This window comes from Rhagoletis pomonella, unplaced genomic scaffold, assembly GCF_013731165.1.
Source record: "Rhagoletis pomonella isolate Grant_MI unplaced genomic scaffold, Rhpom_1.0 Rhpom_scaffold_00741, whole genome shotgun sequence".
NCBI lineage: Eukaryota > Metazoa > Arthropoda > Insecta > Diptera > Tephritidae > Rhagoletis > Rhagoletis pomonella.
In genome coordinates this window covers 21,353-36,448 of record NW_023459294.1, presented here as the reverse complement: position 1 = coordinate 36,448, position 15,096 = coordinate 21,353, and the positions used below count along the sequence as shown (strand labels likewise).

The following is a 15,096-nucleotide window of genomic DNA, read 5'->3' as shown; positions in this document are numbered from 1 at the left end:
AGCTCGAATACTGAGGTCTATGCCACATCAGGCATTCCTCAAGGAACTCACATTGGCCCTCTGTTGTTTTTACTTTTTATAAATGACTTACCGTCGCATATCATGTCGTCCAAGTGCTTAATGTTCGCAGATGATGTTAAGATATTCCTCAATATCAATAATCTTCTTGATTGCCAAAAACTCCAGCAATATTTAAACATATTCTTAAATTGGTGTACCGTCAATAACCTAAGCCTAAACATTAGCAAATGTTGCGTTGTTTCCTATAGCCGCCGCGCATATGTCCATACCTTCAACTATTCTCTGGATGGCGTTGATTTGTTGCGTAAATCCGAAATTAAGGATTTAGGAATTATCTTTGACACCAAATTAACTTTTTCAAAACATATTGATCTGGTCTCATCTAAAGCGTATTCGATGGTAGGTTTCATAATTAGGAACACCAAAGATTTTAAGGACCCTATGACTCTGAAAACACTCTATATTGCTTTGGTAAGGAGTATTTTAGAATATGGGGCGATTATATGGAACCCATACTACACAAAGTACTCTGATAAAGTAGAAATGATTCAAAGAAAATTTACCAGATTTGCTATGAAAAGAGTGTTTTTTGAAAATGATATTCCAAGTTACGTATCAAGGAGGAAACTCCTTGGCTTACAATCTCTAGCGGACAGAAGGTCGTATCTGTCGCTGCTATTTGCTTACAATGTTTTATCTGGCAATATTGATTGCCCAGAAATATTTGTTCTTTTTCGAGTACAAGAATCTAATATAAATCTCAGAAATCCCAGAAAGTTTATTGAGGGTTCACATAAGTCGCTTTACTCTTACAACGAGCCGATAGCCAGAATCATTCGCCTTTGTAACACATTCGCTCCGCAAATTAATTTTAATGTTAGCCTTTCTTGTTTTAAGTTAAGCCTTTTTGCACTGTTTAATTAAATATCAAAACGTGATCATAGTCTGTAAGAAATTCTGTTTCGATGACTGAAATAAATAAATAAATAAATAAATAAATAAAAAAAAAAAAAAAAAAATCTATGTACAAAACACATTCACACAAGCACAAGCCTCCTTCCAATTTCAATTAAATTTTTTTACTTTTTAGATTATTTGCACATGTGTATCCTGTTTTCCGGTTTTAATTACTATGTTTTTATCATGGATTTACCGTTGACTTTTAAAAATTAAAAAAGTAGTTTGAAGATATTTGAAAAGGGGTTGCCAGCTGAATTTAGGGAATTAGATAATTGGAATATGTATCACAATATGGGTGTCATAACAAAGGTATTTGATACGGCTTTAATTGGAAAATAATTTGGAGAGGGTTACCACCTGTTTTAAAAGTCGAAGTTAAATTAGTTATACTCAAATTAAAGCGTCATACGTAAGAGTGTTTAGAAATGTTCAGCTTGAACGTGTAGAATCTTATGAGGAATTTGAAGAGGGTTACCACCTGTTTAAAACTAAATTCAAATATAATTATATTATAAGTTAAATGAGTTATTACAGGATAGGTTTTAATCAAACGAGCCTTGAAAAGTCTTTATTTCTACGCTACATATGTATGTACTATAGCCGTGGTGACCATATATATGAGTGCTGACTACGATACAAAAAATAATTTTGCAAATTTTTTCCACAACAACTTACAGATCTTAAAGCCTTCTTCAATGATCCCAGATGTATTAGCCCTGCAACAGTATTATTTTACCCCATAAAATTTGTTAAATAAATTCGTTCAAATTTAGTATATTAAGGTGCAATTTTATGTCGCTAAGGCTTACCACTGATTTTGGGATTTTTTTGTTTTTGTTGGCAGTGTTGCGGATTTTTTTCATACAAAGTATGTTCGACCATTTTTTTGAAAGAGAAGCAGAACTTTCCACTCGCACTTTATTGTACTAAATTATAATGAGTTACAAAACTGCGAACCAAATTTTTCTTCAAGATTCTAATGAAAAAGTTTGAAATTTTGGTGAAACATTGCAGAATTAATTTTTACAGTTTTTTGCATAAAGTTGGAAATTTGGTTTTATATGGTTTTTGTTAGGAAAAGAGCTCTACTCTCATAAAATAAATAATAAATATTAAACGAACGAAGGAAAAATAGCCAAAACTTACTAAAATGTCAATGTATGTATTCCTCAATACGAATCACATGCATTTAGATTAGAAAATAAAAACAGTTTATGGAGAAAATTACGATCATATACCAACATCACTTAAAACGCGTTCATAGGTATGCCATTTTAATGAGCTGTTAAGGCGTCAAAACACCGAATACGGGACAAATACAGGGCATTAAAATAAATACAGAACATTTGGCGTCCCGTATAAAATAAATAAATTACCAGGACAATGGGGCAAAAAAGCGGAGTGTCAGACGAAAGAGGTGCCAGCTGTTTTAAAAGTTTAATTCAAGCTACTCAATAATTTCAATGAATTATTTCTACACGTTAGGAGATTGTCACCTGTTTCAAATCTCAAATTGAATTCAAGATATAAATTAATTGAAAAAGTAAAAGAAATACTTTGAAGATGGTTAACCAAATTTAAAATCTCCTGTTTTTTCCATAATTTAAGTATGTTGTGATTTATTGAAATAAATTACTACTAATGTAGCACGCAGAAATTTCATACACTCAGCGAAGCGGGTGTCGGCCATCTAGAATATTTTAGTGAGTAACTGTTCATAGGTTGAACAATACAAAAACATATGCATATATTTTTAATTTATTTATTTTAAAACTAGTTTGCTCTCACGCGCTGCACTGAGTGTATGAAATTTCTGCGTATTACAATAGGTGTAATTTATTTCAATTAAAACTAACATATTTAAACTTAGCAAAAAAAGAGAATTTTTTTTTTTGGGGTTTTGGGTAGGTTGGCCGGTTTATATAAAACCACCGCCAGGTTATTCCTCTGCTTTCAAAATATATATCTTAGTACGTTGTATTCCAAATGTCGTATTCAATTGTCGCTCCACTGATACACGATGGTAATACCGCTAAGGGCCAGAACCACGTGCAAAAGCTTCTGCTTATGTAACGAACGTCTTATTATTTTCAATAATTAATCAATTATAGCAAATTAAAGTGTACTGTGATTTAATGGTCCACAAGTAACCAGGTTATTCCTCCAATTGTTAGGTATGTCAATGTATTAAAGATTAAAATTTAAATGGCTAAGAACAAAGTCCTCATGTCGCCAGGTTATTCCTCCAATTTGGTAATTTTTTGTATTTTAATGGCAGGGAGCTATGTCCTCATATCGCCAGGTTATTCCTCCAATTTGATAATTTTATAATTATTCGTCAATTATTTTAGGTTGTGTGTAAAAAATTTTCTGTTGCGTTATGTGGAACAGTTACAGTTCATGTTACTTTTTTTTTTATTTCGCAGTTACTTTGTTCATACGATAGTACCGTATCAACGGTACGCTTTAACATTTTCATTTAGTTTTTATATCAACTCTTTTTCTATAAACGTCTATTACTTTTGTAATTATTATATTATTTGTAGTATTATCTTCTCTTGTTTTTAAAACTTTTAATTTTGTATTTAATGAACCGACTTCATTTTTATGTATAAATTAATCAGATATTTACTTTAACACAAAACTCGACAGGTCAACACGACCATACTCGTCGAGGAGCCATTTTGAACAGGAAAAAGAGAATTTGAGATTTTTTTTAACCCCCTTCAACTAATTGTCAAACTAACCACTTCTTAAACTGAAACTGTCATGGAAAAATTCACTATGAAGGAAATGTTCTACAACTAAGTGATACATACCAATCGATTTCTTTGTTCGCCGAGACTCAAATTTGAAACTAAATTTTTATTTGCAATTTTCATGCAAAATGAAAAAAAAACAATTATTTTTGATTTTTGTATTATAAATCCAAAATAACCATTATTTCTGATTTTTATATTATATGTCTTAGATAATAGTTATTGAAGACTTTTATTTATAAAAGTCATCAATAAAAATCAGTCAGTGACTTTTAAATTTAAAAGTCATCAATATAAATCAGTCACCAACTTTTATTTTTAAAATCATTCGAGTAAAAGTCATTAACATTTTTCGCAGCTAAAAAGGTGTTGGGAAACAAAAGTTGACTACAACTTATTGAAATGACTTTTATAAGTATGATTTAAAAAATAAAACTCTGACTGATTTTTATTTATGACTTTTATAAATAAAAGTCTTCGATAACTGTTATCTAAGACATATAATTTAAAAATCAAAAATAACTATCATTTGCAGATTATTTATTTAAAAATCAAAAATAATCGTTATTTTCGATGTATAAAATAAAAGTCAGAAAGAAGAAGAGTAATTAAATAAAAGTCAAAAAATAGCGATTTTTTTATTAAAGTTTGTAACTGTTACGGTCCCTGCTTCTTAAACATACAAACTTTTTAAACCTCTTTCGTTATCTTATCACCAATACTCTGCCAAAAATGCTTCCATTCGTACGTAGTTTGAAAAATTCCCTTTGTATGGCAGGTGCCACGCCTACTTGCCTAATCGAGATAAAAGGTTTATTATATTTTAAATTTGGCTAAACAACACCAGTATACAAAATTTCATGATGATCGGTTGACCAAACAACCATATTCGCTTTCGGATGTATAATATTAAAAATAATATAATATAAGTAAGGATAAGTTTTTAAACTAAAATGCAAAAAGATAAAAGCATTTGTAATAGCATTTTCGTAGATTCTTTTTAGCTTTCACCATTCACATTGTAAACAGCGTCCATAAGGTAGATCGAAAAGTAGATCCTCTGTTGAAACAATTAGCTGTTCATTCTAAAAAACAAATGAAAATTTTATCAAAACATTGACTTGGGATATGTACATAGATTCAGTTACTTACTTCTATTATCGGTTCATTTTCGACTGCCGTCTTGCCACAATATAATTTCAAAGGACCACTTCGTTTAATCTCGCTGAGCACAATCATTATATTTCTCAAAAAATCGCTACTAATATTTGATTTTGTCAGATTTAGTACCTCCAACTTTGTGCAGTGTTTCGCAATTTCCAAAATTCCATTATCACTCTCCAAGCGACTGCTGCTGAAATGAAATTCGCGTAGCTGTTTCAATCGTTGGGCTAAAACTTCGAGCTGTTCGTCTTCAATGTCATCATCTTGTAATATAAGACGTTGCAAGTGTGTCATAAACCCTATGTATTCAATGTGGCGATCGTTTGACCAAAGGACACAATTAAAAATTAGCGTATGGATGCGTACGCCAAGCGCTTGAGCTAGTTTCCCCATTAAAAACACATCATAGTCACGTGTGTAACAAACGATTTTGCGCATGGATGGCATTCGCAATAGTTCATCGATGAAGAGCAATAGGTGATGATCATCTATCTTCAGCTCTTCCAATGTATGACAATCAGTTATCGCGGACAGCCCATCATCTAACACTGTGTTATATCCATAATAAAGTAAAGCAAGCTTTCTCAATTTCAATGTGTTGCAGATTTCGGCTAAATATTCTGTATCCAGATATTCACAACAGCTCAAATCCAAATCGGTAAGCAAGAACAGATTACTTATATATTTGCCCGTTATACCGCCCCCTAATACTAATCTGGTAATGTATGGGCAAAGTTTAGTTAATCGAAGAACGTCGGCATCATTGCTCTCATTTAGGTCGTGCGAAATAGTGCATTCGAGGAATTTTAATTTAGGGAATCTTAAGTGGGCAACCTGTTTCAGTTGTGCGCTTTTAATGCTGTCAATGGTTAACTCTTCCAATGTCTCACAAACGCTTGTCATTACATCGAGAAAGTCTTGACTGCCCTCTTCATTAAACTCCTTCATTTGCTTACATGATATTGTAAGGGCTTTCGATCGATATCGCCATAACCACTTTATCACCATATTCAGATGTCTGCACACATTTTTCATTGATAGCTGGTCATCCAAATTAAGGTACGAACAGATACAATAGAGACAGTCATCATTCAAATCCAGCAGCTTTGTCATCTAAAAATTTAAAAAGCAAGCTTTTAATAATACCAAAAAATAATGGGTCGATTACGGATGGCAACCGAAGTTCAGACAGTAACTGATTTGCTATATTGGCAACTATACTTTTTAGGTTGCCACAGAATTTTTTAATAAGAAAATTAATTTATTTTTTCAACTGATTCTTTTTTCGTCGTTTTGAGCATAGTGAGTGATAATAATAATATTATTGTTTCACTATGGTTTTGAGAAATTATTTGTATTTACAGTCAAGTCTGAGTTGGTGGTACTTGAAAATACACTTAATTATTGTGTCTATTCATAACATAACATACATTCTCATTTCAGTGGCTTTATCCATTGGCTACCCAACTGAGGTTGTGATGCTGTCCATAATCGACAACTAAAGATTTCTTCCTTATGTTAAATGTAAAAAAATACGGTAAAAATATTCTTTATGATATTTTGTGACCATGATATGATCCAAAAACAGAATTTCGGATATTTCTATGAAAATGATTAATTTTGGTCGATAGCCAACCGGGAGAAAAACGCAACCAAAACATTTTACCTTTAGTATATTTTAATTTAAATAAATTACATTTTATAAATTCCATTTTAACAGGGCTAATTATGAATAGTGTTGGTGTCGTCACGTAATACATATTACTTATCGAAATCGTTCACACAACAATCGGGTCTACGTAACCAGAACGACCCAGATTTATATTTGGCCAAGGACTGTCTCTCCAGCAACACTCCCCAAAAACACTTTGGGTAACGTGTATGCTGCTACCACAACAACAACGGGTCAGCAATAAATCGGAGGGCAAAAGTGTTTGCACCAGGGTCCATTAATAATATTGTTTTTATTGTTATAACAACATATCCAGGGTTTAGATATATTCAATACCCTCTATCGGCAATTTGCACAAAACTAGTTTCTGGTATTAGAATCCATTTCATCATTAATAGTAAATTATTCCAAAGAGCGATATATAAGGTCAACATTAACATCATCGGTTTTTATATAATGACCTAATGTAGATGGAGGGTATTGAACATAAATATGTGATATTATTTAGGCATCTAATTCAAAAATTGTTTCTAGGACATATTACAAACGAAATCAAATTCATATCCCCGATATACATAACTCAGCCCTTTTTCAGATCCAGCTGGGAAATCCATTGATAAATCAACCAAGCCTAGTGCTTGCCAAATTTTGGTATTCTGAAAAAAAGAAAAGGAAAAAATCTAGGCGCTTTTCTAATAAAGATTACTCACCATTTTTCGCACTTCATCCTCTAAGCCACTCATCATGTAATAGATATGTAATGCATTATTTCTATCCTGTTTCTTGAGTACATCCATTATTTGATAAAGCAACTTTCCATCTATATTAGGACAATAACTAACGTCCAAATATTCTAAGTGTACACATCGCTCGACGAAATGTAGAACGTGGTCATTCGTCAAATGTTGCCAATTTCTCAAACTAAGATACTCCAAGCAGTTCATTATGTTAGCCAAATTGAGCAGTGGATCGGGTGATAATTCACAGCTACAAAGGCAGAATTTTTTTAACTTACGGCCACCCTGCCACAGATTCAAATTTGAAGCCCAAGCAGAATCCAACGGAAATAATAAAGATCAACTGCTAAGCCAATTATACGCTCACCTTGATTTTTTAATACATCATGGAATTCTACTGTTTCGTATATATTAAAATCATGCGTATCTACATTCTGAATACTTCCAACGTCGATCTCAGAATCCAGCATTACGTTGAGTGATACTAGTTTTGGCATCAGCAGAACTTGAGGAAGACATTTTTTAAGCGGATGTAGATTTACTTTAAGAACTGCTAAATTATCACAATTCAACACAGGTGTCAAATCCAAATGACTCTTTCCGTCATATCTGCGCACATCTAAAATTCGCAAATATTTTAAACGGATGCAGATTGCCTCAAAATGGGTATTTTCAATTTCCAAAACGTTATTTGATGGCACGTACAAATACAACTCCTCCAACATTAGGAAATCACAAACATATCGGCCACTTAATGGTTCTCTCAGATGCAGTGAGAGTAGGTTTGGAACAGTTCGTACGAGTATCTTCATATCGCTGTCAGTAATCATGCTATATAACGATTTTTCCTCACCCTCAAAATGTTGTACACTTGGCAGGCAGACCGTGCTACTGATAGGTCCACAAATCTTCTCCTTTGCTTTTAAAATTTGCTTTATGTTAAGCAAAAACTTGTTTAAGGTTTCATCGCCAATCACTATAGACGTCAAGCTAGTACGTACTGAATGCAAAAAATATGTTAGATCTTGTATTTCTGGCAGCCAACCAAACCATTCTGATAAATTAAGTGTTCGATAGCATTTCTGCGAGCGCCACATACGCCTGATGATCGCTTCGAAGCGTTTGCAAACTCGAGAGATTTGAACCTGATTTCGAAGTTCTGGTACATTATTGAAGATATTCACCAAACAATCATCGTTTAAAATATCCATTTTTATGCGTATGATTTGGAATATATAAAAACTGATACAAACAAAGATCACTAATTAGTCCTGTGCAAATTTGTAGCTTCCTTTATACGCATATTTGTATATCAATCTTTGCTTATGCAATTACAAGGCAGAGAAGAAATAAACATAATACATACTTATAGAATCATGATACTACACATATATGTTTTAATAATCTTTATGCATGCATTAGAAGAATATAGTGCTCTGTGATACTTGCCGCCCAACTGATAGCTGATGCTAGCGCTGCTGGACAATTTTAGTTTAGATAATTGTTAACTTGTATAAGCTTGTAAATATATAAAAATCATGTATGAACATAAGAACTAAGATTTATTATATTTAAGTACCTTGATACAGATTTCCGAATATACAATTTTGTATTAGGAACTTGTTGAATTGGTAACAATTGTGCAAATCGCTATTTATCGCCAACCTTTGTAAACTTCTTTGACAATAGAGCCGGAAAAACAAACCATCCTGAACTGCAAAACACTCGATGAAACCAAAGAACGTAAATGTATAAGAAGCGACAACTCGCTAAAGTCGGCGAGTGAGGTCTGAAAGGTTGAGATGAGGAGTTCGCGTCCGTTTTAACATCCATTTTCGTAAACGAATTCGCCGCACATATGGTTTCGCGGCGATAAAGAACGTTAAGAAAAAGTGACCGATGATAGAAATAATAAAATGAAATGAAAAAAAACATGGCCGCGGCTCTTTTCGTTTATTTACTGACGGCATTTAACAATTTGCATGCGCATGTGCATAGATTTACTTTATTTTATAATTTTAAACAAATATAAATAAATTAAATACATGCGCGATGCAAGACCTTTATAAGCTTCCTCTTTAGTATGGAAATTGTAAAGTTCTAATTTATGGATGAAATTACCCCTTTTATATCAACCAAATGTACATTTATAATCAATAAATAATTTACATCAATTTGTACAAATGTACTCTTGCGATTTTCATCCTAACATGTGTATGTTTCTACATCCATGCAAATATACGTATATACGTACATATGTATGTACATATACGCATATGCCACCAGAATACAACAATAACAAATTCATTCATAAACGCATGCGCATATTCTTCAAGGTCAAACTCATTCATTCATAATTCAATGACCATACTTCTCCCCGCAAACTCATCGCCCACAAGCGCAACTTCTGCGCGAGGGCCACAAAAATTCTAAAATGTAAAATTGAAGAAATCACAGCCAGTCAAATGAAAAGTTGCAACTCAGCAGTAAAATTTGAGGACGTTTGCAAAAATAACTTATCTCGAGTTAAGACATATATTCTGTAAACTTCTAAATCGCAGTGGTTTTCCAACTTTTAAGATATTAATTAGTTGTTTAAGATTTTATTTTAATAAAAAACAAAATAAACATGCATTTTTTGCACAAATGGCCCCGGATATTTTGATGTCAACTCAAAACTTCTAAAATCACATACATAAGTGGTTTTACAACAAATGTAATTTGGCAACATGGTTGCATTCACCAGCTTCGGTCATCAATTTTAAAATTTTTGTAAACCGATCGCTTACGATTTGTTTACAGTTGACTCTAGATACTACGAGCAACATGTATACGAATTCAAAAAATTTAATTATTTTGCATTATTGATAATTGCAAAGCTCTGAAGCATGTATAAGTGAGTGTATACATACAGACCTATTCTCCGTTGGTAACACAAATTTTGTTTACTATCATCAAAAGCGATAAGCACAAAAAATCGTACATTAACAAGCCCATTCTGCGATGGTAATTTTTTTTACCCAAAAATAAAGTTCCTCTCCTTTTTAAACCGTTTTCGCATACTGCGCACTTTTGTAAACAGTAAAATTTGTTACCATCTCATAAGCAGGTAACAAAATATTGCCCCATGAAATATGCAACAACAGAATTTCTACAAAACTTCATAGCTGGAATGCTGAATACATTAAAACGTTACCAAGGAACCTTGAATTGCGGTTACAAGAAGTGCTAACAATGTTTGGTAACAAAATTTGCTGGTTACAAAATATTCGGTAACAAGCAGATTAGAGCTACAGGAATTCAAGTTAGGAGTAGCCTACTGTAAACGTACATATGTATGCGCGTAAATATGTCAGGACGCGGCATTTTGCAGGAATTTAAGAATTTGTCAAGATAAAGATGGCGGAGGACGTGGGAGAAACGGAGACAACTTATGTTTCACATTTACGCGTTTGTTTTGGCGGAGGATGTGAGAAAGACGGAGACAACTCATGTATCACATTTATGTGTTTATTTTTTGCATGCATATGAACAAAAAATTGGAAAACATTTGTTCTTGCCCGATAACAAAATGTATGCATACTCATGTATAAATGCATAGATTTAAATTAAACTTATGCCATCCCTTTATAATAAACATTAGTTTTGCTAATAAAGCCGCCATATACACACTTTATCCACCCAATCGCCCGACACATAACTTTTTTTGCACACTTTAAATATGTAAATTTCCAGATGAAAACAAAACATAAGTACACTCATATATAAATGCATAGATTTATTATTAAACTAATGCATTTTTATATAAAAGTACACTGATCTTGTTTAAAATAATGATCACTTTTATCCACATACACCGACAATCGACACTTGTTGACGAACACTTTGCACTCACAAACACCTTTTTATTATTAATATAGACACTTTCACATACAAGCACCTCCGTATTTTACACAAGCACTGAATATTCTATATTTCACACCATAATTTATATATTTTCTAAATTAAATTGCATATTTTCAACCACTTGTGCAAATAACCACAGAAATTCACACACATTTGCCGCTTTTCTTCTGTTTTGCTGGCATATTCCGCATTCGAGGCGAAAATCAAAAATCTGCCGCGGACAGAGTCAAAAGGGAGACGAACTCCTCATCTCAACCTTTCAGATACGGTCAAAATCGTCCCGGCACATTTTCAAAGTAACGAGTTGTCGCTTCTTATACATTTACGTTCTTTGGTTGTGGGGATTATATTTTTTCTATCTACAATCATTACCAAAAAAAAGTGATTTTACACAGCAAGACATGTCATGCCATATAAATTGCTCACAGCATCAATACCAAGCTAGAAATTGCACCACATTTTTTTGCTCGTACTGTCTGCATATCTACTCGTTATAACTTTTGTTTTGACAACGAGAGCTGTTGAATTTTTAAAAATTGCCGTCCGAAAGAAATAAGCTGCATTTTCGCCTTTTCCAGAATTATTTCACTACTGCTGAAAGTTTTAAAGGGAATTTCGCCTATATACAAGCTATTAATATGTTAGACGAAGAATTATTTGCGGAACCTTGTTTGGAGCGCCATTTCGCCGGGCATTGCTCTGGTATTACGCAGGTGCGGTTTAGTCCGTGCGGCCAACGTTTGGCTACCAGCTCCTTAGATATTTCCGTGATTTTGTGGGATCTAAAGCAAGCTGCGCGTTGTATCCGTTTTAGTGCGCATTCAGGAGCTGTGGATTGCGTAAGCTGGTCTCCAAAATCAAATTTAGTGGCTTCGGCGAGTAAAGATCGCACTGTGAAGATTTGGGAACCGAAAATACGCGGCGTTTCTGGTGAATTTTTGGCACATAGCAAGGCGGTTCAAAGTGTAGATTTTGATCCCAGCGGAACGATGGTAATGTGGTTAATAATAATCAATTATTTTTCACAAAATGCATTGTAATAAGTTCTTTCGAAATCTATACAGCTAATTACAGCATCAGACGACAAAACGCTAAAACTCTGGAAAGTCGCCCAACGCAAATTCCTAACATCTTTCACTGGACATACAAATTGGGTGCGTGCAGCAAAATTCAGCCCTAATGGCCAGTTAATTGCATCGTGCGGCGACGATAAGTCGTTAAGAATTTTCGATACATCTTCAGGCGAATGTGTGCGAACGTTCACCGAGGAAAGAGGTATGGGACGACAGCTGGCATGGCATCCAGACGGTAATCTGGTGGCTTTAGCATTAAGTTGTAACCGCGTTAAGATATTTGACATAGCCGAAGGCGAGCTGATACAATTGTATCAAGTACATTCGGCGCCGGTGAATGATGTTGCATTTCACCCAAGTGGAAATTTCTTGTTGACTGGCGGCGATGACGATACAATAAGATTGCTCGATTTATTAGAAGGTCGACCAATTTATACACTAACTGGCCATACTGACAAAGTTTGTGCCGTCGCTTTCTCTCCAGATGGTAGACATTTTGCTTCCGCGGGCGAGGATCGACAGGTAATGTCTGCTTTGTGTGTGAAAAAACTATATAATATACATTTTTTCTTTATATTCAACAGTTGCTCGTTTGGAAATCTAATTTACATACATTTGATGCCAATAGCTTTCGCAACAAACAAGCCAGTTCTCAAAGAGTCCAAATAGATTTTAGTCATGCAACAGCTCCACATAACTCCGCCATAGACACACCAGCTGCTGGGGCACCAAAAGGCTGTAATGACAGTATTTTAATTGACCCACGACAATCGGTGGCATATGGAATGCGTGATGAAAATTTTCAGGTGCTTGATAGCCAATATACTACAAGAGAGCCATCTCCAAGCAGCTTCACCACACCACACCATCAACAACACGAGTCGTTAGATAAAATAGGAACAAACGCTTCTGCTGAAAGCATCAGTAACAAAAGCAACAGCAGTACCTCGTTTCTACACATGCCAAACAAAAGTAACAACAGCGTTGGCCAGAGAACACCAAGCAAATATTTTTAATTTTCATTTTTGCTTATCTTAAGATTTTTTTCGCTTAACTGCTTGGAATGCTGCTGATGGTATTGCCTCTTTGTCGGACTTAAAAAAATGAAGAATAAAACCATTTGTGTTAAAGAATGGAATTTATACCGATATCTTCATTTATTTATACCATATTTATTAATTTGTTGCCGTGTCCGAAATCTCTTTTTGACACACATTTTTTAGCATTTCTACTATACTTACAAATAAAATCTAGTTTATAAAATCAAATTGAAATCTGTTTCATTTATACTCATAGATATTAAACTTTGAAATGTTGCGGTGTGTTTCGACGCAAACATCAAGTAAAGGCGATTTGGAGTTAGAATTAAGCGCAATACAGACACAATTGGCGGAAATTGTTACTACGTTGCAACAGCTACAGCAAAGAATAATATTCATAGAAAATGCATTGTTTGTAATTCATTAAATGTGATGTGTACATACGTATGTATTTCTGTTTGTATTTTAAACTTTGTACGTTAACAATTTACATTGTATTAAATTATTACTTGAACACGTACAAATTGACATGATAAAAATATGCAAATTGATCTCACCTAAAGATTTGGGAACCTCTAGAAAAATAATTGAGTGTAGTCAAAATGACAATTTTTATAGTGTTTAGCAAACCATTGAACACCCCCTTACTAATTAGTTTTTTTTCAATTGCATTGTTTTTCGAGTTTATTCTTTAAATTTTTGATAGAACTTTTGGATTAACATTAGGTTTGAAAATTGACGATGGCTACATTTATATTTTTATTTTAAACAGATTATTTTTTTGTAAATCGACTTTACTTTGTAAATATGTATCTATTAATATACCTACTGCCAATGCGAATAAATTTTTACTTATTTTTCGTTTTTGTATATTAAAATTTGTGGTTTACGATGAACTCGCTAATTATGTAAATACAATTAATCTTTAAAGAGATACAATTTTACTGGTCCATTTTGTTCTTTTTATGACTTTCAATTTTAATTAAATGTATTATTTAACTATATTTGTTGAGAGTATAACTCAATGGATCGTTTATAGGTAACGATTTTTTTTTTTTTTTTTTTATAATCGCAAAATATAAATTTAATTGGCCTTTTACAGTTTCACTGTTAAGCCTATCGCCGCCACGTTAATTCTTGAATACTTACTTGATTACACCCATTAAACTTCCATTTTTAATTTGGCAATTTTGCGGAACTTGCAAAAAAGTTCGTTTCATTCTTTCACCCCTACATATTGCGTCGCTTTGCCAGTCTTCTTGATAGTTTCCAACAATTCTTCTGAAGTCAGATTCGATGTCACAAGCACTGTTTTCGAATCGAGATCGATACTGACCTTTTCCACTTTTTCCGCTGCGCAAAGAAATAGAGAAAAGTGAAAGTAATTATGTATATACAAGAAATATGCATGTGATATGGGTGAATAGATAACTGAAACTACTTATGCAATCTTAATTGGGGTATTTGCAATCACTTTTATTTTTCCGTCCTAATTAATGCCTGGACAACGCTGATAAGCAAAGATAGTTTGTTGCTAGCTTGATAGAACATATACATACGTATGTGCATATTTGTATTATTTGCAAATAATTCGCCTTGGACATGCATTAAATTGTAAGCCCAATTAATTCATTTATAATAAACACTGCGGTTGTGTAAGCACCGCTGAAAGAACAAGTTTGCAGACGATAAAAACTACTTAAGTTCAGGGACAAGTTAAAAAAAAAAAAAAAAAAAAAAAAAAGGAAAAAAAAAAAAAAAAAA

General features: G+C 33.3%; 4 protein-coding genes across 5 annotated transcripts in view; 1 reads left to right on the top strand and 3 right to left on the bottom strand.

The window, feature by feature from the left end:
- Positions 1-4,574: 4,574 nt before the first annotated feature.
- Positions 4,575-9,160, bottom strand: LOC118751498. 2 transcript variants are annotated; one of them, XM_036486326.1, is made up of 3 exons: positions 8,893-9,160; positions 4,893-6,017; positions 4,575-4,825 (listed from the first exon to the last, which is right to left on the bottom strand). In XM_036486326.1, exons 2-3 carry the CDS (start codon positions 6,015-6,017, stop codon positions 4,748-4,750), a joined length of 1,203 nt encoding a protein of 400 aa, XP_036342219.1. In that variant the 5' UTR covers positions 8,893-9,160; the 3' UTR covers positions 4,575-4,747. The 2 variants fall into 2 exon arrangements, with proteins under 2 accessions (XP_036342219.1, XP_036342220.1); XM_036486327.1 differs by lacking the exon at positions 8,893-9,160 and adding an exon at positions 6,335-6,801.
- On the bottom strand, positions 7,107-8,524 carry LOC118751492. The gene is made up of 3 exons (XM_036486316.1): positions 7,681-8,524; positions 7,287-7,396; positions 7,107-7,232 (listed from the first exon to the last, which is right to left on the bottom strand). The coding sequence occupies exons 1-3, from the start codon at positions 8,522-8,524 to the stop codon at positions 7,107-7,109; spliced, it is 1,080 nt and encodes a 359-aa protein (XP_036342209.1).
- A 2,439-nt stretch (positions 9,161-11,599) lies between the features above and the next one.
- LOC118751496 (POC1 centriolar protein homolog) lies at positions 11,600-13,748 on the top strand. Its single transcript, XM_036486324.1, has 3 exons — positions 11,600-12,211; positions 12,284-12,814; positions 12,877-13,748. Exons 1-3 carry the CDS (start codon positions 11,858-11,860, stop codon positions 13,306-13,308), a joined length of 1,317 nt encoding a protein of 438 aa, XP_036342217.1. The 5' UTR covers positions 11,600-11,857; the 3' UTR covers positions 13,309-13,748.
- A 588-nt stretch (positions 13,749-14,336) lies between these two features.
- LOC118751497 (copper transport protein ATOX1-like) overlaps positions 14,337-15,096 on the bottom strand; it is a 7,816-nt gene continuing 7,056 nt past the window's right edge. Inside the window, exon 3 of the mRNA XM_036486325.1 lies at positions 14,337-14,685. Coding sequence (XP_036342218.1) covers positions 14,549-14,685 — 137 coding nt within the window. The 3' untranslated portion in view covers positions 14,337-14,548. The remainder of the gene's footprint in view (positions 14,686-15,096) is intronic.

Coding starts and splice junctions, on each gene's coding strand:
- LOC118751498 (XM_036486326.1), bottom strand. CDS start 6,017: ATGACAAAGCTGCTGGATTTGAATGATGACTGTCTCTATTGTATCTGT. Junction 4,826..4,892: donor AAAATGAACCGATAATAGAA/GTAAGTAACTGA, acceptor TTTGTTTTTTAG/AATGAACAGCTAATTGTTTC.
- LOC118751492 (XM_036486316.1), bottom strand. CDS start 8,524: ATGGATATTTTAAACGATGATTGTTTGGTGAATATCTTCAATAATGTA. Junction 7,397..7,680: donor TGATGTATTAAAAAATCAAG/GTGAGCGTATAA, acceptor GTCCTAATATAG/ATGGAAAGTTGCTTTATCAA. Junction 7,233..7,286: donor AGGATGAAGTGCGAAAAATG/GTGAGTAATCTT, acceptor TCTTTTTTTCAG/AATACCAAAATTTGGCAAGC.
- LOC118751496 (XM_036486324.1), top strand. CDS start 11,858: ATGTTAGACGAAGAATTATTTGCGGAACCTTGTTTGGAGCGCCATTTC. Junction 12,212..12,283: donor TTGATCCCAGCGGAACGATG/GTAATGTGGTTA, acceptor AAATCTATACAG/CTAATTACAGCATCAGACGA. Junction 12,815..12,876: donor CCGCGGGCGAGGATCGACAG/GTAATGTCTGCT, acceptor TATATTCAACAG/TTGCTCGTTTGGAAATCTAA.